The 27,190-nt window shown below is 44.1% G+C and overlaps 1 protein-coding gene across 1 annotated transcript in view; it reads right to left on the bottom strand.

Annotated features, from left to right (window-relative positions):
* Nucleotides 1-14,912, bottom strand: part of FSD1L (fibronectin type III and SPRY domain containing 1 like) — a 30,404-nt gene extending 15,492 nt beyond the window's left edge. The window contains exons 1-5 of the mRNA XM_075726440.1: nucleotides 14,898-14,912; nucleotides 10,369-10,464; nucleotides 8,802-8,933; nucleotides 5,320-5,421; nucleotides 3,002-3,024 (exon numbers count right to left, since the gene is read on the bottom strand). Coding sequence (XP_075582555.1) covers nucleotides 3,002-3,024; nucleotides 5,320-5,421; nucleotides 8,802-8,933; nucleotides 10,369-10,464; nucleotides 14,898-14,912 — 368 coding nt within the window. The remainder of the gene's footprint in view (nucleotides 1-3,001; nucleotides 3,025-5,319; nucleotides 5,422-8,801; nucleotides 8,934-10,368; nucleotides 10,465-14,897) is intronic.
* Between the last annotated feature and the right edge of the window lie 12,278 nt (nucleotides 14,913-27,190).

The raw sequence follows: 27,190 nt of genomic DNA on the forward strand, positions 1-27,190 counted from the left end.
CTAATGTGACTGTCTCAAAGAATACGGTGCAAGCTCCCACTTGTTCCATATTACTAGGCAAAGAAAGAGTAGAAGTGACTACAGAAGAGCTTAAAAACTTCTTTTACTAGTGAAAAAACTTGGATAACAGACAAAACTCATATCACCTGGCACAAAATCAGGAAGCATGAAAAATCTAAAGCACTGCAGAATCAGGATCATGTTGTATATACTTTAGAAATTTGAAACATAAACCTGCTTGACAAGATCCACTCACTACCTCCAAAGTACATTTTCACATGTTAAATATTGTTAAATATTAAAGAAGGCATTTATAAATCACAGGGAACAGGCTGAATATTCTGTTTTCATATCTACCTCTGATCTTATGAGGGGACGAAGATATGTTTAAGTTGCAGACACCATATTGCTTCGGAACATGCAAGTATCAGATCAGTCTTACAAAATACACTGAAGCACAGCTCCCATTTCCACTTCTGAAATCTTAACTTAGTCTTTATTCTGAATACTCCTGAGACACTCCCATACTCCATCAACTACACCACCAAAAAAAGAAGGCCAAGTCTCTTGTAGAGTTCTGTAACTGAAGACATCAGGCCATGCAGCAGAACTTGAATAACATTGATTCAGACAGCACACAGGTCCTAACTCCTGCTTCAAAACCAAGAGATTCTTAACTAGAAAGTAATATGCACACCGCAAAAGAAAGTCAACTGCAAAGACTTGTATCCAATTTACACCCATAGACCTGTGGCACCTTTAGAACACCTAATAGCTCCAGGAAGTGATACCCAGTAAGTACTTCACTTAGTATGTAAGAGAGATTGTGTGCTAACTACAGGTACATTAAAGAATGGTAAAAAATTCAGATAGTGAAGAAGGGGGAGGAAATATGAAACCAGGTATTAAAGATATAAGCATGTCAAGAGCTTATATATATTAAAGATATAAGTATGTCACTTCAGTCACAACAACCCCATGCAACGCTACAGGCTTGGGGAAAAGTGGCTGGAAAGCTGCCTGGCCGAAAAGGACCTGGGGGTGTTGGCCAACAGCCGTCTGAACATGAGCCGGCAGTGTGCCCAGGTGGCCAAGAAGGCCAACAGCATCCTGGCTTGTATCAGGAATAGTGTGGCCAGCAGGAGCAGGGAGGTGATTGTTCCCCTGTACTCAGCACTGGTGAGGCCACACCTGAAATACTGTGTCCAGTTTTGGGCCCCTCAGTACAAGAAAGACATTGAGGTGCTGGAGCGTGTTCAGAGAAGGGCAACAAGGCTGGTGAAGGGTCTAGAGAACAGGCCTTATGAGGAGCGGCTGAGGGAACTGGGACTGTTTAGCCTAGAAAAGAGGAGGCTGAGGGGAGACCTTATCACTCTCTACAACTACCTGAAAGGAAGTTGTAGTGAGGTGGGTGTTGGTCTCTTCTTCCAAGTAGTTAGCGATAGGACGAGAGGAAATGGGCTTACGCTGCGCTAGGGGAGGTTTAGGTTGGAAATTAGGAAAAATTTCTTCACGGAAAGGGTGGTCAAGCATTGGGACAGGCTGCCCAGAGAGGTGGTGGAGTCACCATCCCTGAAGCGTTCAAAAAAACGGGTAGACGTGGCACTTCGGGACATGGTTTAGTCTAGTCTACCCTTGACTGGTTCAGAGTAGACTTGGTAGTGTAGGTTAATGGTTGGACTGGATGATCTTAAAGGTCTTTTCTAACCTAAACGATTCTATGATTCTAAGAGTGACATGCATTATAATTCTGGGACATAAGACCCATCATAAAAGATACAGGACAATTTATTTCCCAAGACAGAGTTGACATTCTGAAACTCAGCATGGGCTGCCTAGTAGATTCCACTGCTTGGCCAGACAGGTAGAGTAAATCTCTCCTTGAGGAAGAATAATCCCCTGATTAGCAGTAAGAGAACACTGAGTAGTCAGCTTCAGAGAGCTTTCTAACTTCTGTTTAGGCACCAATCTTAGAGAACCAGCCACAATTTTTTCAAAAGTATTACATCACACAGCATTTCAAGAAACTAGAAGAGTAAGAGGATCTTATTACAGATAGAAAGTATTAAGATTCCTATCACTGCCGCTGTCCCTCTGATTTGTTAAGGACACTAAATCTTTACCCTTGGAAAAGCAAAGATTAATTTCTCTAGCAATTACCCAGTTTACTTCAGAGAATTTAGACAATCAGACCCTTCCTTGAAAACCTGTAAGTTGAAAGACAACCTATTTGGTCCATGAGAGCAATATATGCTGGAAACAACCCGTGAGCTGTCTTTCAAAATATTATGCACATCATAGTAAGTTTTCTGAACCAGAAGGTCTCACACTTAGAACATAGTTATCATTCTTCTGAGTGAAGAAAAGTGACCTTAGCATTTATTTTGGAACAGTAAAGTTTTGCTTTCTAAACAACGGTTTGAAGACATAGTTCAAAGAAAAGCTACCAGAAATAGCAATTTCACTGACATTAGTCAGAGCGACATCACCAGAAATACTTCAACAGCTACAAGACTTTACATTGAAAAGGAAAATTAGCTAGCAAAAGTCTGTAAGTACTTAGAAAAACCCACACCAACAAGATTTTCTCATAATTTAAAGGGACAGAGTCAGCTTGAAACATTACTAAATTTCAGCCATCAGGTATTAATAATAAATCAGAATTTTATTATTAATAACAATTAATTAGATACTGCATTAATGATATATTTATGTATACTTAAAGAAGTAATAATAATAGCAGCTGATGCAGAGCTCTACTTCCCTGCATTAACAACATCTTTCTCTTTATTCGGTATGAAAGGACAACAGTCAGCAAGGAAAAACACTACCCGAGAAGTGTAGAAGTTTTTAGTTCTCTCTCAAAAGTTGTGATGTCACAAGAAACACTTAGGAAAGAGTCAATGAATTTGATTTAAGCTGACTATGACCCTTTCAAAATAAATGCATTTTCAAGGATAAGATTAATTCAGACACGAAAGCGATAGACTTTGTACTGTACCTATCTTTGATCTGTCTGGTAGCCTTGATGCATGTCAGGAAGAAGAGAGAGAAAGTATTTAGTATTTCCATGCTAGTATCAATGGCAGTAACATGCAAGGAGATTGAGAACAATCTTAGCTGTATTCCTCAGATTTGAAGATCAAAATGAGTTTAAAATTTTCATCAAAATAAATTTTCCCATAAAGTATGTTAATAGTACTGGTTAGAACTGCAACAATGTATCACCTGGGGGAAAAAAAAACTGATCCCAAGAACCACACCAAAACAATTCCAAATTACTCAACTTCCTGAGCATTACTTTGTCTCTTCAGATTTCTCTTAATCAGTTAAATTACTCTCCATCACTTTTGAAAAGAGCTACACAATCAAGTCACTAAAATTTAACTACCACAGTCTTTCCTGTGAAACTATGAAGTGCTTATTAGTGGCATGTAACCATACTTGACTTGTTTGGCTATACATCATATGATGCATACTCTGACAAACAAGAAAAAATAGGACTTGCTTTAACTTCTCCTCTGAAAGTTGTTTTACTATTCCAACCATACTTCCTAAAAGGATGTCTCCATATGTCACTATTCAAAACCACAGAACATAGTTTTTTCCCAGCACTTAAATGATGCCACTGAAGCAGATGCAGAAGTGGTGACAGTGTATTTCAAAGATAACTGGCATTTGGAAAGACAGAATCCCTGTCCTTCACCAAGAGGAACTGCAAACCTAAGACAAAACGTTATTTCTGAAGCAGTGATGGCTTAGTTAGGTCTGTTGAATCCATGCTTGGAGTTAACATTGCTTTTTGATCTAGTTGCCATTCAGCTGAACTACTTTGCCTTCCAAAGAGGAGACAGAAAACATCACATAGCTTCCCAATTTAAAGTAGAGGACTTCCAATTTTTCATTAATAAAAAGCACACTCAATTAAAAAAAAAAATCAGTTGTCCCTACTATTAAACCAATTTTATATTCCTAAAGTGGGAAGCAGAAAAAGCCAAGTGTTTAGAAAAAATTTCACTTAAGAGGTAGCTTTATTTTACCTCAAACCAAAGTTATTTTAAGAACTACTGACTGATTTTCCTATGTGACAGCCATACACAAAACAGAGCTACTTAAAACCAAAAGCCTTCTTCATAACCTCTGCACCCTGTGGAATATGTGGTAGCCAAGACCCAATGAACAGTCTTCTGCAAGACAGTTGTGGCTTAACTCCTTTGAATTTAGTTTGTTTCTAGGCTACTGACAAAGTAGGCTATTAGCCCATCTCAGATGAGCTGCCCAGCACATCCTAAGCACTGAACCCTCCTGTGTGCTGGCATTCATGTTCTATTGACTTCCAGGTAAGCCAGTTCAGGGAATAAAGCCTCCAAAGATCTAACATAGAAAAAAAAAGTTTAAAAAAAAAAATCTTAGTTTAGTGTTAGGCTAGTTTCTCCTGACCTGATTTACTAGAGGATCCAAAGAAAACTTGTGCCAATAGGAGAGAGTCAGGGCTCTGAGGATCATCATAGCAAGCCTAGTGTACTGAGTCAGTGTACACATAGAACTGTTTTATTAATGTGTAAGTATATTCTTCCAGATAGATACATGTTGCTTAAGTCTGCTGTGGTAAAGTACACATTATTTGTATTGGAATCACAATGCAATGCCCAAATCAGGCTCTTAGCTACGCAGTATACAAATGCATTAGAAGGTTTTGGGGAACACAGGAAGAGTTGGCCTGAATTCAGTTTCGTAAGCTCTTTCAGGACAGCTATAGAGTTCAGAGTTGCAAATTAAAGATCAACAGCTTGCTTGAAGTTCTGCAAAAGAAACATCTTGTCATCCATGGATGGCTGCAGCTAGAATATAGAGCGTCTACAAGCGCTCTACAAGCGTCATGCAACAGCACTGGGCAACTGACAGGTCACTTGCCACTGCTCTGAGTGCTGGCCATCACACATTTTGTAAGTCTTGGCTCAGTTTTATAGATTTATTTCACCCTCGCTTTCTGGGTTCGCTTAGCTAGCATCAGTGCAAGTTTGCTTAACACTGACAGTTGTCCAGAAGAAAGCATTCCTTTCCCTCCCCCCTCACTCTAAGTAAGAAAAAAAAATTACTTTATTAGAGAAAAAACTTATTTTATTATAAAAATTCAAGACTGTAGTGCTTGACCTGGCCTCCTCAACAGAGCATTAACTGTATTTTTATATGCCTCTCTATCCTAACTCCCAGTATTTGGGGTAAGTCTGCAGGGTCCAGTACAGTAATGCAAAGGATTTTTCAAATTGAGACAAATACCAACATCTGCCTTATGCACATCCGTTCAGTGTTTTCTACCTTTAAGAATTCTGCAGGGTCCTTTATGTCCAGTGACTGCGCAGCAAGTTCCAACAACTCTTCAGAGCTCTCTAGGGCATTGCTACACTGGCTAAGCTGTTCCTGAAGCAAAAACAGAAAGACAAATTTCATGTATTCACATTAAAAAAGTGGTTTATAAACTACCAGTACTAGAACTGCACGGCTTTACTATGCATTTGTAACAACTTTTTACCCTATCTAATCAAGGCTATTACCTCTGACACATCATGTTAACTAGAACTTCACTGTGCTTGACAAGTGAACAGTGATAATGGCACATCTTATAAATCCAAAGGGGAAAAAGTTGGATAGGTAGGGAAGTCTGATTTAAAAGCCAGATTTTCTTTTAAGGTGTATTTCTCCCAGCATCAGGAATTCAGAAGCAAAGAAATGCTTACTTCCGTATGCACTACAATTTCTATTTACAGAACTGCACTTCATCAATGAACTGATACTGTTTAACGTAGCAGTAGCCTTGAAAAAGGCAGTAATTTTATCCCCAACCAGCTCTAGAACTGTCACAAGAGAATCCTGAAAATCAATATTGCTGTATTGTCCCCATTTGTTAATGGGGACAGTAGAGTAAGGGGAACAGAGGAAGACGGGCAGAAGAGAAATTTCTTTCAGGATTATCTAAAACTCTACCATTAGTAAACTACCATTCCCAGTATATAACACTCCACAGAGAACTTCCGGGTTTATGTACTATGGGTACATCCCTACAAAGATTAGTTTTGAAAACACTGCAGAACCCTAAACATACAGTAGGTTAAACAAGATGCACATTTTAAACCTGCCAGCAGCTTTTACATGGCCATTCAACCTACAGCTGTTTTTCTACTCATGTGATACTTAACTGTAATACCTCAGAACAAGTCAACAGCACATAATTATTTTTCTTTAAAACACTTCAGGAAAGACAGCTTGATCTAAAGTAGTCATTGTCTCAAAAGCAACTAACAATTCCATCAACTTCAAGAACAAACCGGACTCAAGCACTTCAGAAGCGTTAACTAGTTTTGGCAAGTACGGTGAGTTGACCTGGGCCAGCTGCCAGATGCCCCTCAGATTTACTGTTCAAGGATAAAATAGCAGCAAGGAAACAGTCCAACAGCTAGAGGTTTGTACACAGTTTCCAGATAACTTCTGAGGCATGCCATTAATGCAAGTTTTCATTCATCTAATACAGCTGCTCTCCTCTTTATAGGGCATCCAATGCTGACAAACTGAGATTACCATGATACTGCCAAAACGCACCAGAAAAACACCTCAGAAGAGAGAAGCAAATGCCAGAGGCCTTTTCAAACAGCTTTGCAGGAATGACATGGTAACTGGACGCTTCCATTAGCATCTTACTGAGATGCATCTGCGTTTGGGAGTTAAAAATAAATACTTGGTGTCATTAAAATACACTGCCCCACAATGAAGCAATATATTTTCAAAGCAAGGGTTTAAGGAGAATTTCTAATTATCAGCCTTAACTTTCAAGGCAATTATTTGGGAGGGATCAGTCTAAATATTAAGTCCTCACCCTTAAGTTTCCACCACTATGTAGCCCCAGTATTTTAAGTTACAGCTTATTCTCAACAAGAGCATCTACTCAGGTACAGAAGACTAACTGCAGTTAGTCTTAAGTGCACAAACACTTTAAGAAGCAATAAATTAAGCAAGTCCATTCCTTTAAACAGGATGTTTAGACCTCACTGAAGTTCCTTGGTTTCCTCATACAAAGTTGAATTTTCAGTTCCAGTCAAAGATAATGGCTTGGATTAATAGATTCAACGCAACAGTTTTCACGTTAGTTTGGTTTGGCAGATTGACTGTTGGGAAAAGCACTCTTTACAGTGACTCAGTTACAGAGGAAGCTTGGTCTGTCATCAAGTAAAGAGAATGTCCTCTGGGCCTGTAGTTAGCGAACAGCCTCAGCTGAAAGACAAGCAGGGCACTCAACAACTGTCAGTGATCTGTAACATTCCACTTGTCTTCATCCTCTTCTGACTAAGTAGCAGCTCAGCTGTTCAACACACATACCAGGGAGCAATTCTAGATACAGCTGTACCACACTGACCTTCAGAAGAGCTTGGTTCAACCACACCTGAGCTTGATCAAATTAGATTAACTATCAGAAAATTAACAGATATTAACAGAAAATGTCAACAGTCAAACTGCCAGATAAGTAACTATAAAAACAGTTTTCAGTTCCAGAATAATTTCTTGCAAGATTAACTTTAGTTTTTCTTCACTAAAAGGTAGAATAATTGATACATGCCACAGTTTAATTTCTCCTGTGAGCTGTTCATTGAGAAACACTTATTCTTTAAGCATTTAAGTCCTAAGTGTCCCTGGATATGGGTAGACCTCTATCTGTTGAGAAACTTCAGAAGGACTTAAAACAGGCATATGGGGAGAAAGATTAAATGGAAGGTGGAAAAGTGCACTTAAGTGCTTTACTTAAATTCCGCACTCAGAAATTCTAGAATGTTTTACACCCAGTCTTTAAGTATGAACATAAAACAGACCTTATAAGGAAGCCTGTGGAATTTGTTTCAGGAAACCATTCCTAGAACTTCTTTAAACTGACTTAGACACAAGAAGGTAAAGTTCCTCAGGAACAAACACCTTCCTACTACTTTGCATAAGCAAAAAGAACTGGACAGAAGAATGTCGCAACTAGGATCATTTAAAGAAAAAAGCTGGAGAAACAGCTTCTGCTTAAAAGACTTAACTGTGCTTTGGCCCCACGCAACTAGACTTTCTGAAAGCTAGAGCCAACTTGCTACACACTACTGGGAAAACATAGACTTTACATAGGTTTCAGAAAGTCATGTTTTTGTTTCTCTGAAACCCATTGGAAAGATTCTCCTGCATGAAATTATACAACTATAAGCTGGTCAAGTTCACATAGCAGGTTTAGTAGCAGCCACCAGTGTAACCTGTTCCCAAGCAACTCCCATATGTCTTCCAGTGTGCATATAAAATTTGCTTAACAAGTGGAGGATAGCCAATTCTGTCAATAGGGGACGAGCCTTTGTCCTTAGGATACCTGGTGTGATTCTCGACTTTTAAGTTCAAGCTTGAGCAAATCACTTAGGCATGTCTACAGGTTCAGATGCCCATATTCCAAACTGGAGAAAGAAACCAGTTTCAGTCCAGAAGCTGTCTGAAGGTAGTAAACATATCTAAGCCCTGCTTCTATGCAGTCAATCTCCACCTGTAAGCTCTACAGGTAATACCACTTCCTTTCTACATAACAATGTTGAGAACATAAATACACTACAGACCATGAAGCACCCTAGAAAAAGGGTCCAGAGAAGTACTTATATCAAAGAAAACATTTACCCTACACTTACGGCATTTCTTGCAACATTACCAAAAATCTCACTTTCAGTTGAGATTTAAAATAGCAGTTTAAAACACATCTACTCAGCTGCAAAAATTTACAGATGTAGTTATATAGTTACCTGCAGAGCTTGAATTTTACGAGCCTCTTCTTGCTGAATAGTGTTGGCCATACTCCCCTTCATCTCATCCAATATAGAATACAGACCATCAAATTCTTCATCCAACTCGCTGATTGCATTAGAAGAGTTTACCTGAGAAGAGAACTGAAACTGCTGCAATTTGTTTTGGAAACAATGCAGACTAGGCTTTTAGACTGAAAATCACATTGTTTGCCCAAACATGCTTTGCCATGACCACTAGATACCTTAGTGCTGCTCTTCACCTTATCAAAAGAGAAAAAAACATTAGGAATGACGGACACCTAAGCAGATTTTACATCAGGACACTGAAGATTGAAATCCATGAATATTCCATGATACTCAAACTTGCACAGAACCAACATATGTGGCAACTCTGTTCCATGCCAAAAGGACTTGATTTCCCTCTCAATATATGGAATGCTAGATGTTTGTAAGGAGGTAGTTACCCAGTTTCATATAAAATGGTTTCATTTGATACTAAAAACTGCACTCAAAAAGGCAGCCTAAAGATCTGCTGGATGATTTTCATTTCTGCAGTGAACTTGGCTCAGCTTTAACACAAAACAATTTATGGCTAAAGGAACCTAAACCTCATCCTAGTGTAGCTGCTCTAAAAATTAGGTCTAACTTAACTTATGCCCAACAATTTGCAACTACTGAAAAGAGCAAAGAATTTTCTCTCAAGTGTCCGGATGGTCTCATTTTTCACTCTGCCAAGCAAACTAGAAGTCTGAAAGAGATAGACTACTGTCCTGGTTTCAGCTGGGATGGAGTTAATTTTCTTCCTAGTAGCTGACATAGTGCTGTGTTTTGGATTTAGTGTGAAAATAATGTTTATAACACACTGATGTTTTAGTTGTTGCTGAGCAATGCTTACACTAGTCAAGGACTTTTCAGCTTCCCATGCTCTGCCAGCTCACCCAAACTGGCCAAAGGGCTATTCCATACCATATAACATCATGCTCAGCATACAAACTGGGGGGAGTTGGCCAGGGGGCAGCAATCACTGCTCAGGGACAGGCTGGGCATCAGACAGCAGGTGGTAAGCGGCTGCATTGCTCGTTTTTCCTGGGTTTTGTTTCTCTCTCGTTGTTTTCCTTTTCATTACAATTTATTATTATTATCTATTTCAATTATTAAACTGTTCTTATCTCAACCCGCCAGTTTTCTTACTTTTGCTTTTCCGATTCTCTCCCTCATCCCACCAGGGACAGGAGGGTGAGCAAGCAGTTGTGTGTGCTTAGTTGCCGACTGGGGCTAAAGCACAATTACTTCCAACTAACAGGAGAGATCTTGCATCAAAATTCAGATTCTCTCTTCCACACAAATTAAATCCTACAATAGCTTTTCACATGAAAAGCAAAGCCACCATACCTTTCAACTAGAGACAGACTTAAAGTTTTTCTATCTGGTTCCAACATGAAGATATATTTTAAACTTGATTCTTATAGCCCATCCCTTACATACTACCCAAACAGTTTAAGACTGACAAAACTAGAAAGTTGCTGCCCTCTCAGTTACACCCTATGAGCCTTAATATATATACCTGCACATTTTTTATTGTATGGTTCAGCATGTCAATGAAGTTGTGAATTTCATCATTTTTGTTCGCTAGAGTAGAGACAATCCTTTGCAGAGTCTCCTAGAATTACAAAAACAAGTGAGAGAAGTTGTAAAAGAACCTTGTAATTTTAACCATCACCATTTCAACATATACAGAAGTTCATCATACACATTCCAGCTGTAGTGAATTCAACTCTTATTCTGATGGGATCAGGAAATACATTTTGTTAGAAAAGAGAAAGAGTAACAATGGTTTAAGAAGCATTCCACCAAACTAAAGATCTCCAGTTGTTAGTTTAAGAGAAATCAAGAATCTGTTTTATGATACACCACTGTTTCACATGTTTTGCTACCCATGTTACTGCAACTCCCGAGCCATCTAAACCAGGCTACCTACCAGCACCCTACTCTGCCATATACAGCTTCTCCAGATGAGAAAGCTAGTGCTTGTGCAACCAAATAGAGAACCAATAAAGAAAAATAAAAGCTGACAAAAGTTAATCCAGAAGAAAAATTGGCATTTTCTATCATCAAAAGAAGGTACTGTTAAATTACAAAGCTGACAGTTCATTCTATACACAGAATAAATCTGTAACAGTGATTTGTAAACTTATTCTACAAGTGGGAAAATATTTTGGCAAATAATTTATACATTGCAATTAAAAGTGATCTCAAAGAGGAAAGCTTACTGATAGCTGAGAAAGAGAATCAAGGTTATTTCAGAAGTGTACTACTCCAGCTATTAAAAAGCAGTAGATTCAGCTTACAAAACACATACAAAGTAGACAACTGTTAAGCACATCAAAATGCATTTTTAAATTAAATAAGACTACCAAGTCTAATTCTGTTGAGTAGTCAGTCACATATTCTAAGAATCTGACAAACACATCAATGCTTGGTACAATGCTTGGACAAGGTGAGGAGGTAACTAAGAATTTAATTCAGGCTGGTGGATAGTAAATTCTAGAAATTAATCTGACTCTAAAATGCTAGATTTGGCTCTTTCAAAAAAAAAAAAGGTAAAACCTTTCTTAATTATAGTTAAGACATTATTAATCAGTTGGACTAAGAGTTTCAAGTTGTTCACTGTAACATTACTTGACAACATTTAGGAAATCAAGGCATGGGGAGCTAATAAACACACCTAACAAACAGCCAGACAACCAAACTGATGTTGCAAAGGTCCCTCCCATAACCAATTTCTTAATAGCCATTTACTACTTAGATCACATTTGTTTGCTAAAAAAGCAAGAAAAATATTTTATCCTTTCACAACATCCACAGCGAATCTCAACACTACATCCTGTATAAGGAATCTCTCCACTAGTCCTAAGCCATACTCATACCTGTTTCTTCTGACCCCTTCCTTGGCCATTTTCAACGAATCTGCAATGATGTACTTACTGGTACTCTGGCCCATTGCCTGTTTGCAAAGCATTATGATCACGAAGTTAAACCACTAACAGATGAAAGTGAAATTTTACTGCTTTTACCACAGGCATTGTGATGGTGTTATGTAAAGATATAATGGACCAGCTAGTAATGACTGAAATCAGGACTCTGACGAAGAGAAACAAGACCAGATTGGCTTCTTTCAGAAACAAAGAGTATAGTAAGTCTTGATCACTTCATTACAGAATCTGTGCATTGTCTGGTTAAAACTGAACAAGTTTAAAGACAATTTTGTACGCATTCGAATGGCAGATGAAATGCCATTGTCCAACCAGCTGCTTCTGCATTCACACCTGACCAGAGGCAATTGTTTTCCCATGTCAGCCCACAGTTAAGCCTTAGATCCTATAAGCATAACTGTCAATTTGGATGAACAAGAAAACTCCCAATCCTCTTTCAACTAGGATTTTAGGGCTTACTCGGTTGCACCACATGGAAAAAAAAAAATTAGTCTTCTTGTACATAGTACTGAACAATGCTTTTGTTTTTTATAGCTACATACGACCAAAGGAAACAATCTACGTGTGAGGAATGCTTAGAAAGCCTTTACACAGCCAAACACATGGCAACAACTGGAAGATAGCTGTCAAACAAGTCTTCCACTACATCTAAAGTTAAAGTCAACTGACCAAACAGGGATCAGTACAGTTCTTTTAAGTAAGCTACCAATTTCTCCAAACAGAAATTCCACCAGGTTTGGTCAAACTCAAACAAGTTTAGACGCCTTCTACAAACACAGATGTAAGAGACCTAAAAATAATCCACCAGCAGTAGAGAGAATTTTTCTTAAACACCAATGCACAAGCCACCAGAGCAGAAAGTCAGCTTTTAGGAATCACTAACATATAACATTTTCTAATGTAACTTTCTAATCACTAATCCATAATAAATAGCTTTTCTTCCAAACACACCAAGACACATGCCAAACTCAAAAGACTGCACTGTTGCCATTTCTTCCTTTAATGGGAATTTCTGAAAAGTCACTACAATTACATGTAACAAAAAGGGTGCTAGAAAAATTACCAACGTAAGCAGCAGTCGAGGCTTACATTCTAAGTTACTTCATAAAAGAATTACAACAGCAACAAGCTCAGAAAAGCTTCTTGGTGTTTCTACACTGAAGGAAATTTAAATCTATTGCCCACTGGTAGATGTAGTATTTTCTAGAATCCTACCACAAATAATTTTCTTTTAGTTTTATCTCTGACTAGCATGTGTTAAGTGAGGTCAGTTTCAAATTCATTTTCAAAACATTATGGCATGTTTATTACAGAAGTAATTTTTGCTGCTATCAGTGAGCTTCATACTGCTCTTCACTTTCACATCCTATTCTTATTCTCTGAATCTAATACGCTCTTTGCAGAAAAAAAATGCACAGCATTCATAAAGCAACAGTGTGGATGCACAAGGGATGAAGAACATAAAAGGATATGAAAAAGGATAGGAAGCCCTGCAACATGCAGTGGCTTGTAGTCTTGCCGGGAGCATAAAAGTAGACAATATACTCTATACTCTTCTTTGAATAGCTAGTAACTAACATCACATAGCACCTGTTGAAGCAGATGGACACCTCATAAAAGTTAAAGAGTAAACTTCGGTAAGTTAAACAATTACATCAGTTCTGCTTAAGGAGAAAGTTATCAACTTGCTCAAGATCACACTGAAGTCTTATGACATGACTGGATGCAGAACAGTTTCTGAAGCAGCCTCAGGCCTAGGACAAAATCCTGTGTCATACTAACCTTCATGTGCAGATCCAATTTCAAATGAGAGGACATACTTAGCCTCCATTAATTTAATCTTCTGCACTTGCCGACACGTTGGAAGTTGCTGGAGTTTGAAGTAGCACTTGAGACAATACAGGTGACAATACCAAATTAACATTATTGTAAAATACGAGACCAATTGCAATTTTACTACTGTATTCAGAACCTCTGATCAGCACTGAAATTCAAATATGATCAATGACGCCACCCAGGAACATCCACCTAGAGCACCCACAACAGCTGCAGCCCTCATTTACTCCTTCTCCAAATGACTAATCTCATATAAGGCAGGCAAAGGCAGACAGAGTCAAACTCACATAGTACCTACCAGAAGCACACTTTTTTGGCATTTCACATCTCACTGTCCAAAGCACAGATAAGTAGTAAGTAGCAGCGCACAAACACTTAACGAAAATGGCAAACGTGTGATCTGTAAATTTCAAGCCATTTATTTAGTGCCAGTTATCCAGACCCTACTCACAAACCAGCTTCCAAGCTAAGGAAAGCACAGTCCTCACAGAGACAGTAATAGCAGCCCTTTTGGACTGCTAGACTGAAAGCCAAAAGGCTGAGTCAGAACTTTTTGCAGAGAGTAACATTTTTAGAAAGCCCGGCCCTTGGCCAGGCACATCCTTGCTCCTCAGTGATTTCCCTGAGGGGACAGATGGCAAGTAAGGGAAGGAGGGAATTATAAGGCAGCAGCCATTGGGGGCGGGGGGGGAGCGGGAAGATTACAAAACGCTTTTATTAATTAGTTCCCTTCAACACAGGATTACATCAATGGGAAACAGAAGGGCCTATGTGCGCACCGTAATTACTTATGACGGGAATACACAATGTGACAGAGCTGTACACCAGAGCCCTTCTTCATTAAGATGCCGCAACGCCAGCGCCCGAAGCGAGCCGACAGGGAGAAGCCCCTCTCGCCGGGCGCCCGGCCGCTCCGCGCCCCCGCCTCTCCGCAGGAGGCGGCTTCCCTGAGCCCTCACAGCGACCGGGGCGGGTGGGCCAGCGCCTTCCCCGCGCTGCCGCCCTCCCGCAACGCCGCGGGTAACGCCTGGCTTCCCCAGCCGCCGCCCTGCTCCTCAGGCGGCCAGGCCGAGCACCGCGGCGACGCCGACACCCGGGGGAAACGCCCCGGCGGCAGCCCGCCCAGGCGCTCGCCGCAGCCCCCGCGCCCAAGCCCGGCGGCACCGCCAGCTGAGGGAGCGCAGGCCCGCCTCCCCCCGACCCCGACCGGCCCCGCGCGGCGCGGCCGCCCGCGGGGAGGCAGGCTCCGGCCGCCGGCACTCACTCTCTGCTCGTCCATGATGAGGGCGGTGGCGGAACCAGCACCAGCGCCGGCACCCGCCCGCGGGAAGAACGGCCGCGGCGCGCGCCGCCCTCCGGGGAGACCGCCCCGCCCCGCCCCCGCGCCCCCGCGCATGCGCGCCGGGAGGCGGCTGCGCCCCGGGCCCTGCCCCGGCCCCTGCCGCGCATGCGCGGTGGGGACGGGCAGGCGATGCGGGGGGGGGGGTGGTGGGGAGGGGGTGGTGCTGCGCTGGGGGCCGCCGGTTCGAGTCCCGGGCCGGGCTGACGGGTGGCTGCGGCGGCCCCTTCGTCCGTGGGCCGGGACGCGGGGGCTGGAGCGCACAGGCCGCGGGTGTCAGGCGCGCCAGCACGCCCCGGGCGGCAGGAGAGAGTGGGGTCTCCCCGCCCTGGGGCCGGTGCCGAGCTCCCGGGGGGCAGGCACCCCGAAACCCTGCATGAGCTCCGGGGGAGCAGCGGGCTCGGGCCCAGCGCAGCCCCCGGCACTTGGCTCCTGCCGTGGGTGGCAGGGAAGCGCCATGCCGTGGGCGGCCGGGAGCCCGTGCCCTTAGCCGGGGCCGGACGTAGGATTGCAACAGTGCAACGACTGCAGTAGTATGTGGTATGGTATGTTATCATGCTATATTATGTATATACATTAGGTTAGACACCCTGTAAGGCAGCTTTGCTTTATCTTGGAGCTCACGAATCCCGTTTTAAAAAAGAAAAAAGAATTGTTTCACCGCAGTGTTGGAAAGAAAGGGTAATTTCATAATGATGACGCTTTACAGAGAGAACGGCCATAAAACAGCCGCTGGGCTAAAGTGTAGCTCTGTGGTTTTATAGCAGCTTTGAGCGCTGTGCTCATACTAAAAAGCAACGCTTTTTACACCAGGCGCGCAGCAACGGGAGCCTGCTTCTAGTGTGGAAATTTTTCACAGTGGGGAGATCTTGCCACCTGCCAGTGAAGGTATCTCTTTAAAGGCATTTATCCCTCTGTGAGCCCTGTCTCACCATGGTTTTAACTTCTGCATCAGCAGTGCTGTACAAGCACAGGGCAAGAGAAAACGCAGAAGCAGCGAGGTGGTGTGACCTGCCAAGAGGCGTAGCTCCAGTCTTCCCAGATCCATCCAGAGGTCTCCTGGGGCTACGTTACCGGGCACAGGCTGGGCCTTGGCTGCAGTTCAAACATTTATCGTGTCTTCCAGGTACCTGATACCTTATTTGTTCCAATTAACACCCACAGCCCATGCTAGTAGTTTCTATTTGAAACCTTCATTTGAAAGAAGAGGAAGAAAAATCATGTCTGGTAATGCCACACCTCAGGCTGACAAGAGACAAGGAGTCTTACACCTGCAGGAAAAACACTTACTGCTGGGACCAGGACATACCCACTGGCTACCCATGGCAGAGGGTCTGGCTCAGCCTTGTACACCTCTGATTTTGCTGGTCCTGAATAGAAAACCCCAACCCTTTGGCTTGAGGAGACCTCATAAATCTCTTGCAATCATTCGGAACCATTTGTAGCACAGGGCATGGCTACTGCTGCAGAAGTCAGCAGCCTGCAGCTGCTGGGGGATGTGGCTGGTGGTGGCGAACACAAAAGCTGTAGGACTGAATGATAACTGGGACTGCTGCATTGCAACCCGTCTGGCCATCCTCCCTTCATATACATCCTTTCTGTTTCATACCAGACTGGCAGCAAAACATTTCAAACTCAGGGAGTGGTTTCATCTTCTTAGTGATGACATCCTTTCAGAACAGGACTTACCTATAGTATCTTCCCAAGGGTATAAAACATGCTAAAGCTTTTTGAGAAAACAGCTGTGGCTCTTAAAATGAACTTAGTGCCTACATTTCTAAACACAACTTCTTAGAGAGACTGCAGACTTACCATGACCGTATCTCCATGAATCAAAGATAAGAGGCATCAATGCTGTTTTCCCCAAACAGTTTAGCAACAAAATACTAAAATTCAAAGGGATGTTTAATGTCTTGGCCTGGGAGACAAGTTGGCAGCTGGGTCAGAATTAGTGCCTGTGGTCAGACACCTGGCATGCCACTAACACCAGCCTCAGGAAGGGGCACATTTGGCTCTGAAACCCTTTGCAGTGTGTTGGGGTGGGTGGTTAACTTGATTCCTGAAGTTGTGGGCCCACTTCTTAATTTCAGGTCTGGATTATGTGGAAAGATTCAACCATACATCTGCCTATATGCTTTCTCAATTTCAAAACTGCAACTGCAAGGGAAGGGTCACCATCAGGAAATAACTCCACAGTTTTATGCATTCCTTCAGCACTCTTGTGAACATAAATTGAGCAATAAAATATCTACTAAGAAGGTTTTCTGTAGAGTTGTTCGTGTTCTTTTTTTCCCTGATGGGAGATTTTTAAAAGAGGAAGGACTAGTGAGAAGAAATGTTTCAGATTATTAGAATTGGCCCTAAAGGAACCTGTAATAACATATTACTGCTTTATACACTGGGAAATCTGGGAACATGGCAGGAACACGTGCGGATCATTTGGCAGCCCTTGGGAACCTGGGTCCTGGACAAAAAACCCTGTTAGGTAGGGTGCCTGACAAGCAGATGGTCACTAAGCTAACATATAAGCAGAAATGCTGCTTGCAGGATGCTAGAGGGGATAGAGAATGTCTTCTAAGCTAAGGCTCTTAGCCTATTTTAGGCCAAAAGAGGTGTCACAGGAAGGAGACTCAAAGGAAACAATGGCAAGAAGTTGGAGGAGAAAGAAATACTTCAGCTCCCTAAAAAAAGAATGGACTGACTTGGGTAATCACAGAATAATACAAGTAGAGGTTGGATTTAATCTGTCTCCACACAGGATGGTAAATTAGACACATCTGTTTATCAAATCCGTCTTTCAAACAGAGGTTAGAAATTTAAGGAAGGTCTTTGCGCCAGAGCAACTTTCTTCTGGCATCAAACATACTGCTTCCTTACAGTTTAACACCTGAAGTATAAAGCAAGATTTAGCCTTACCTGGCCACCTCCTAGCAGCACTTACTATCTTGAAACTCATGAGAATTACAATATTAATATTCTTTTCTTCCATCTCCAAGTATAAGATTATGCCATTTTTGTATTTTCTTCAAGCAATAGTTGGACTACAGTACTTATATTTATTTGCAGTGCCAGATATATCTGTGTATCATGTGGGGAGGAGGCAGTAGGTTGTCGCTATTTCTGTATGGAAGAAGGCTTGGAAGTAGTTAAAACTGATACTAAAACTCTGTCTGAGAAACCAAGCTAGCAAAATAGCAAGGTAGAAAGATGGCCATGGATGGCCTTTATAACACAGTGTGTTTGCTTTGTGCTGACTTTGAGAAGGGCTGGACCCTGTGATGGCTGCTACAGACATTGGAGTTGCTTACGTGCAGCTTGGTGTGGCTCTGGCATCAACTAACACCTCTCCTTGCGCAGCTCAAAGTCGCTGTGACCTGTTCTTTTGAAAAGGCCTTCTTTTCGTGTCTTAAAAAAACAAGGCAGCTTACTCCCACCATCGACCTGGAGCCCTTTTGTGCTTTTGAGGGTATGTGCATGGGCATATACCAAAGCAAGGGGTGAGTCCCAGACAAACTGCCCCAACAGGCTTTTCATTGATGCACAACAGGCTCTTCATTGATGCAGACTTTTCTTGCTGCATCTTTTTTTTTTTCCGTTTTTTTTTTTCCCTTTTCTCTTTTTGAGCAGAAGGTCAGAAACCACCAGCACAACCAGTCAGTCAGAGGAAGATGGGTGGAGCAGCAGAGAAGCCTGGATGCCTCTGTGTATGGGACCTGGTATGCCTGAACAATCTAAAGACAGTAAAGGCTTCCTTGGCTTTCCTCCCAGCAAGCTACCTGAAAATAGCAGGACTGGGTAGGTAGGTTTTCGTGGGCCATGCTCAGGGCTTCCGGGCAGTCACTGTGGATGGGCTAAGAGCTGCTCCTTCAGTGCTTGATTATCACTTCCTTACCTTGATGAACACCAAAGCCTCAGAAGTCAGTCCGGTGGTGGCTCATTGTATTAAATGTAATTACTGCAGTGTTTCTATCATGACTCAAGAAAATAAGATTTGTGCAATTTCCTTCTCCCCACTAACAACTTCTGAAGGTTTTTGGGTTTTGAAACAAAGAAAATATTAGCTGCAGTTAAAGAACTGAACTGAGAAATTTTGATTGAAGTGCCCCCTAGTATTCCCAAACTGGTAGAGGTACACTTCTGTCAGAGTGTCTGCTTTATATCGAGAACAGAGGACAGTGGGCAGAGGAAAACAGGCCCTCCCACTGTTCTTTGAATCAGTTGGTCACTGCACTGAAGGAAACACAGTGAGGTTTTATTTATGCGCATGCAGAGAAGGCTGTGGCTATCAAGTCTGCTTTATTGTTTCAACAGGCTCTGCAATCATAGGATTAAAATGTACACACAAACATTGCTTTAAGAACGGTGTGTTATATACATATACTTAGTATAACAGGGCTTTGATTTTAGATGAATTTTCTTAGTAGTTTTCCAATTAGAAAGGGAGAAGGGTAAAATGTGTTCTGAGACTTCAACAACTGATTTTCCTCCCCTGGAATGCACATTAAAATCTACTGCATTGCTAGTTTTATATACACTAAGGCATTCCTTTTTTTAAAAAAATAGAATTAAACAAACAAAAAAGAACTGAGACTTGAATTGCTCTTCACTTAATGATACTTTCATGCCAGTGTAAATAACGTGTCAAATGAGGTTTTGAAGCTTTTTAAATACTGTTTTCCTCATTTAGAGCACTGTTAAGTCAGTGGTGAATCTGTCTTTAGTGGCACTGAATTGCGAGGAAGGAGGATGGTGTTATTGGTGTAAAAACCACTATCATCTCTTGGTACACCATGAATCAGGATAGGCAAGACAAAATCTTTTTCACCCCAGCTCCAACTTGACATCATCACTGTTACAGAAAAGCTTGGAGCCTGAGTCCATTAAGGGCACATCCTGCACCAGGTAGCAGAGTGCCTGTGCTGACTCCCTCTCCCTTGCTCCATGCAGCCTGGAGTTCAAGCCTTGGATATTTCTGAGGGGGAGGAAAAATAAGAAAAAAAAGAAGAAATATGGCACGGAGCATCTCCTTGATCAGCCACAGCACTTGGATTCGGAAGTTTTGCTGTGTGCCTGTGTAGAAACCTGACTTCTGTGAGCACGGTTAGCTGGGAAGGCGATGGATGCACAACAGGCTCCCCAGCAGGCAGTCCTGTAGCTCGGGGAGGGGACTATTGCCAGCCTGACGATGAACCACAGCCTCTTCCACAAGACCTAAACATCCTGCCCTGTGCAGCTTAATTTTGTGGTTTCAGTGAAAGGGCCTGTATATGCTCCTGGTGCTCCACATGTTCTTACAAAGGTTAGTTTCTGCACCTGCCCCAAAACCTGCTTTAAAAAATTTCTGAAGGCATAAGAGAAAATCATACCTAAGCTAATCAGTTAGATACCATGTGTTATTCTCCATAGTACCTTTTACTGCTAAATTCCCCATTTATTTTCTCTCCCACTTCTTATTCCCATATCTGTAAGTTTCATACTCTCAATATTGCTACTGTGTGTGCCCATGTATACCACATACCAATGTGTACCCATATTTTAAGTCAGCTCCTCCATCCATTACTGTCAGAGTGTTATTTCACTTGGGGCAGGCTCCTAAACCCTCTGACTCCAAGCCCATGCCATGGTGCCAGAAGTATCACAGAGACGCTCGCAGCTGTGCCCTCGGTCATTGTCTTTTTCAGATCAGTACGGTGATAGTAAAAACTGCGTGGCTGCAGAGAAAACTGAACAGGGATGGGTTGTGCACATTTTGGGTACACTGAAGCCTACAGAAAATACCCCTTCAGTGCCACGAATTGTCACAGAGCTCATGATAACTGGGACTGAAAGAAAATAGCCATCCTCCATCCCAGGAAAACTGGCCTTACATTCAAGTACCTGAGCTGTGGAAGTTGTAAAAGGGAGCATCCAAGCCCAGTAAAACCAGTTCTGTTAAGGGCAGGCCGTTGCCCCGTGCTGGTACCAGCTCTCTGGCAGCACATCAGTGCCTCATGTGGAACGAAGCTTGCGCCATTTCTGGGACCCTGCCCTGCTGTGAATTTTGTTCTACTACTAACTGTTCTACTACTGACTCTTTCTGTTGGGTGAGGTAAGTTTCAAAAGGACCCAGCTCAGTTGAGTTTGGACTTCAGTTTTGCTTAACTACCGTGAATTTTTTTCTCCCCCCTGCCCTGAGAGAGAGGAACTCTTCAGGACATGGGATCTATCTATATAGGTAGGATGTACCCATATACACCACTCATATAAAGCAGAGCCAAGGGAGTTCATGAGAGCTGCTGGAAAGAAACGAAAGACCCTTTATGTGAAAACAAAGTTAAGTATATTGCTCAGGAGTCACCCATCTGTGAAGATGAAGGCCGAGTTCTTCAAATCACATCATTTTGTCAGTTTCTGAAGTTGCTTCTCTCATGCCAAAGCGCCTATTGAAATACGCTTTGACCCATGTCGAAAAGCAGTGAGTATGTGCATTTTCTTAGCCACCGCCTATGAAGGCTTGGCCCAGAGCCACACAGTCCACAAGTCACTTCACATTTTAAAACCAGATTTTGAGAAGCCCTGCAGCCAGCCAGGAGCAGAAAGAAGACAGGCAGAGTGAGAACTGGGAGGAAGAGAGGCAGCAGCAGGAGAAAGAGCAGAGAAAGGGAGCTTTTTCACATGGCATAAAAGCAAGCACACCTGGGAAAAAGGGTCTGCTGCTGCTGCCTGGTTTTCCAGTAGAGAGTGAGGGAGCAGGAGGTAAGAGGAGACGAGGAAATATGGCATAGGCCAGTGGAGAGAGTAGTTGCAGTTTGGAAGAGAGGGAGCATAATTAAGGTTTTCAAGGCTGGCTGCACTTGGCTGGGCTGTATGGTCAGCTGCACTCTTCTGGCTGTTAAAAGTTAAGGAATACTACTTTTCCAACTTGCCACCTGGACCTCCCCTTTCTTTATAAGAGGTTCCCAAAGCAAATCATGGGCAAAGTCTTTCACCCTCGTGGCAGACTGCTGCTAGTGCCAGGGGCACCGCTGCTGCCATGCCTGCCTTCAGGCAGTGAGTAAGTGCTGGTGGGTGGCGGGGCACGCCGTGGAGGACACAAGGCTCCCTAAAGCTGCTTCATAGCGAGGATTAGCTGCTGTCCTCTTAATGGGCTCAAGACCGCCTAATCTTGTCTTTGTGCTGCAGACTGGTTTGCCCTCCTCACCTAGGGCAGGCACATGCCCTGCATGCACTGTTGTCCACCGCAAAGAGCTCATTGAGCACAAAAGATGTGGTTATATGAAGCCCCTGCCTTCTGGTAAGGAAGTTGCCTGGGCTCTGGTGACAGGCAGGTGGTTGCAAACGCCCAGCTGATGGCACTGTGTCTTCGCCAGTCTGCCTGGCTGGAGGGGAGCGGTGGGTTACCTGCCTGTGATGGGTGTCCAGCAGGAATTCTATAGCTCCAAATGTGGTGCATGACCTGTCATCTTTATCTGCTAGTTTACTGAACAGAGCAGTGGGGTCTTGAAGGCTTTGCATAGGAGGAAGCTCTTAGGCACACACAGACTGTAGCCTGGGCGGAATGAAGCTGGAGGCTGTGGCATGGACTGCAATCCCAGCTCTCCTCTTGGGGGCTGCAGGTGGTCTGAAAGCTGGAGGAGCAGTTGGTGACAGCCCCACACCTTTCTCCCAAGGACAGCCAGCTCCAACTCCACCCCAACACCACCAGCGCTCTCCTGCAAAGGAAGAGATGCACCCCGTCCTCATTCACCACCTGTGGCCAAGCAGACCTGCTTCCCTTCCCCACGGTGCCTGCCTGCTCTCTGGGGCAGGATGAGTTGTGCTGCAACCAGTCAGAGACATCCCATGCCCATCGTGGCCTGCCGGCTTTCTCCGCAGGGTAGGGTGGGCACCCGGATCAGGGAAGCTCCACAGTGAAGCTCCACAGTGTGCTCCTCTAGAAGGATGCAGCTGTTGCCAGAGACCTGCAATGGAAAGCAGGCTGTTGTGGTCCTTGAGAAAACATCTGTGCGTTGTGCATGCCTTTCTTCACAGAAACAGCTGCCTGCTGCTAATAAAATTTGAATGTGCCTGGCTTGAAGAGCCCACCATTCATGGGCCAGCTGGCCAAATGGGTAGCTTGCTGATCACTGACAGGCATTTATAATTAATAGTGTTTTTTACTGGATCCTCCTTGGGGCACATCCTCTTCTGAAGTGGCTGCAGTTTTGCTCAGGCAAATAGAGTTTACTGAAGTTGTTGGGGATGTTTGAAGAACATTGTAAAAGATTTGAAGAGCAAAGACAAGGCAGAGAGATGGGGGATGTGAATTTGCAAGCACTGTTGCTGGCTTTGCAGCGACCTGCATTAACCCAGGGCTTGTGCCACATCCCCACAAGCACCCCCAGACCTGGGTATCAGCCGCACCCATTGCGGCGCTCCCTGTCCCCACCTGTGCCCCAGGCTCCCTCAGACCCTGCTATTGCAGGCACCTGTCTGGCCCTGTGCCCCACAGCCCTCACCCACCAGGGGATGCTGAGGGTCCGCGCAGAAGAGGACACCATGAGACCGCTGCAGGGACGCACCTGCCATTAGAAGAGCTTGCATGTATGTTGGTCTGTGTGCCTGGGATCACAGGGGTCTGCCACCCACCAGCTGTTGTCTCTCGGAGGAGAGGTGGGTAACAACATGTGGCACTATGCTCTGCTAATGTCACTAACCGAAGGAAATTTTAATTAAAAAATGCTAGGTACTAGTCACTTTAGGGTGCCGTCGGGTTTCAGTTGAAAAGTGCAGTGAAATCCTGCAGAAGTCAATGCAAGTCTCCCTGTGTTACCCGAACCGGAGCTGGTGTGGAGTGTGTTAACTTCCTCCTGTCTTCTCAAAGGGAGCACTTCAAATAAATTATGGTATTTAAATTGTAACTGGACCTGAGGCAAAACATACTCTAAAACAAAGCTTTAGGGTTGTTTAGATCTCAGTCTAGGCTCTATCGCTGAATGAAATGTAAACAGATTGCTGCTTGTATTTATGGTTGTGTTGCCATGCGCAGAGTGCTGTGCCAGTGAGGGACCCTGCATCTAGTGCTTTCACTTAAATGCTACTTGAAGAATGAAGTTGAAAACCACCACGCATAAGGTCTTTGGATCCTTGTTCAAATCATTTCAGGGTGAGATGTTTAAAAGCACTTGAAAGTGCATTTCTGTTCTCCACTCTGCTTGTAGTGCAATGAAAGTGGGCAGAGCCAAGTGCAATTGAAATTCCACCAGTAACATTTTGTATTGGAGTGGGACCCGTGGTTTACCAAGCGCTACACAATGACCCACCTACACAGAGACCGGAACCGCAGCATGGACGTGCAAAGAGGTAGCAACACATCCGTGTTCTCTGTTGCCAGCATTTAGCTACAAAGCAAGGAGAGTAAAGCTTAAAATAGTAGCAGAACTGCATGGTCATCCACTGATCTTGTAAAAAGCAGGGCAGAGATTTGAAGCTGTTGTCCATCTGCCTACCTTCACTGAAGTTATCAGGGCAAACCAGAATTGCAGAATGGAGGCAGCTTCCATTTTCTTTCCCTGAGGGATGTTCAAACTGTGAGACAGGCAAATTTGATATCTAGCTTGACAAAGCCAGAGATAGTGGGGAAAGATGAGGAACATTGTCCCACATTGCAGGAGCAAGAGTCGGGGTGAGCAGCCATGGCTGTGTGACACCTCAGGTCTGAGCTGGAAGAGCAGAGAGATGTCGTGGAGGGAAGGTCTGGGTGGGGGAAAGGTGGGGATCACACATGGTATTCAAAGCTGGGACCAAGGGCTTGATCTGGGAAAATCACAGAGGACAGCAGAGAATCAGAGGGAGGCACAACCAGGGGGATGCATGGGTGAGAGTGCGGGGAAAGAGAAGGGGTATAAGGCAGGTGGGGAGAAAGAAAGCAGCTGAGCGTGGACAGCAGGAGCACAGACTGAGTTTTACCTGTGGCATGAAGATCTCCTGTCGTTCAAAGAAAAGAAAAAGATAGGACTGCAGTGATTGAGGCTGTGGCAGTGTGCTCCCCCCACCCCATCCTGTGTAAGCAGCCACCACCAGCGGGGGTCGTGATGGCTCAAAGTGGATTGGGGAGACAGATTAACACAGTAGCCAAGGGCTATTGTGCAATGTGCCCACCTAATCACGGTGAAGAAACTAAAATCTGTGGTCAGTATGCAAATACGACTGTGAGTCAATAATTTTTCCCCCATAAATAGAGAACAGCCCAGGGTCCATTGAGCTCTGCTGCACAGCAGTGGGCTGCACGCCAGGATCTCCCCTTGAGAAGGGATGCCTCTCAAGGTTATTCCTCGAGGTTGAGAGATTCCTTGCCAAAACAGATTCTCAATAAGTGACTGAGAGCATGCTAAAGTTTGAAATCTTAGCTAAGTAGTATGAAGGACTGATTGCACATATATAATCCTTTAGACATAAACCATTGACCAAGTCTGGGACTAGGATTGGATCCAGTCACACCTAGACTCCTCTGAGGAAGGAGTTTAGAAAGCAAGGGGGTACTTTCTGAACCTTGTGACTCAACAGGAGCATCTCCCTGACAGCTTTGTCTGACCCCGTCCTCTGTGCAGTAAATAATCAAGCAGGCCTTGCCATTGAATCTTGCTAAACCACTGTTGCATTTACCATTGAACTTTGTTAACTCACTATTTTATATCAATAAAGTATATTTTTGCTTCTCTCTCACTCCATCCACAACAGAGGCGAGGTAAAGAAGGTGATTCAGGGGATGTGAGCCTCAATGACAAGAAGAGAATTATAAAAAGGTTGAAAGTTACATTTCTGCACCTCTGTGAAGGCAGACCTTAGGAGAGCAGCAATGGATGATGGATCTGACCCCTTAACTTCCCATGTCTTGCAGGGAAGTCTGGCTGCAGGAAAAAAACACAGTACGGTTGGGCATGACGAGCCGTAACTCTCCTTAAGCACAAGAAGCTGGGGAGCATGAAATGGGTGTTCTGACCCTGTCCTACACTTACCATAACTGAAACATGAAGAGAGCAGATCACCTTCGCCCCGAAGGCTAATTTCCTGCTACCTCTTGGAGAGCAATAACCTCCGGTGCATCGCCTTGGGTCGCACTCTGATAAGCTAGCTGGAGGAGGCAAGGACGAAGCCTGGGGAGGTCAGGCGCCGGCAACGCCAGTGCCTCGTGCACCCTCTCCTGACTCTGGGCTGCGCCAGTCGAGAGGCCAGGTTCTTATCTGTTCACGCTGCCCGTGCTGCCCATAGGCTGGCTGCGTCCAGCGTGGAAATCACGCCAGGTGCCTGGACCACAGGCTGCAGGGGGGCAAACGCTGACACAAGGTCAGTCCCCCCTTGGAGGAGGAGGGAGGTGGGGACACACACACCCCGTTAACATCTGCCAGAACGTCACCCAGCTGGCAGTAGTCCTTTAGGTCCTTTAGCTAAAAGGGTGGCAAACCGCACCGCAATCCAGGCGCAGCAGGGAGCCCACCCTTGGGGCAAGCTCAGAAGGCAGAGGAGGCACCGAGACGACCGGTCGCAGGAAGCTGCAGCACCTCAGCTCATCTCAGAACGGGTTTGTCCCGAACTGGAGCTGGTCCAGGAGGTGCCTTTGAAGACTGGAGACTTCATTGCACTGGGACTATTTTAGTGGTGACAGGTTTCATGCCACGGGGCTCTCAGGAGACGAACTGCCCTTTGCTGGTTTGTTAGAGGCCTAGAATAGATATAAAAGGCAACAGTTTGCTCTTACAGGAGAAACTAGAGGAGAAAAAAAAAATGTTGCAATTTCCTTTCAGAGAGCTGCACTTAGTCTCCAGTCGGGAGAGTGGAAGCACCATTGCTGGGGAGCTTCCAAACCCAGGGAGCACCGTGCATCTATGCATGCTGTGGGAAGCAGTTGCACGTTACCAGGGCATTAAATTAGATTCCCTAATGAGCTCTGAGCTGCTAGTGAGATCCGGGCAGCCCCAGCAAACTCCATTTTCTAGGATCTCGCTGAAAACAGTCTGCAGTGAAACGAGCATGGCCGGTCTGGTTTCCTGATCTTCATGGGTAGGGGAAAGAGCAGGCCTACAGTGCCCCAGAGGAATAAATACAGGTCAGCACACGCCGAGTTGAACCGAATGGAGTTATTTATGGAGGATTTTGCAGGGCCGAGAGCACAGCTGGATGGCTGTGGTGCCTCTCCCAGCTGAGGTCCGTGAGGGGGAGCTGCGGGCAGCCTAAAACCTCTGCTGTTGGCATTTGTAACC

Source organism: Pelecanus crispus, chromosome Z (genome assembly GCF_030463565.1).
Source record: "Pelecanus crispus isolate bPelCri1 chromosome Z, bPelCri1.pri, whole genome shotgun sequence".
Taxonomy (NCBI): domain Eukaryota; kingdom Metazoa; phylum Chordata; class Aves; order Pelecaniformes; family Pelecanidae; genus Pelecanus; species Pelecanus crispus.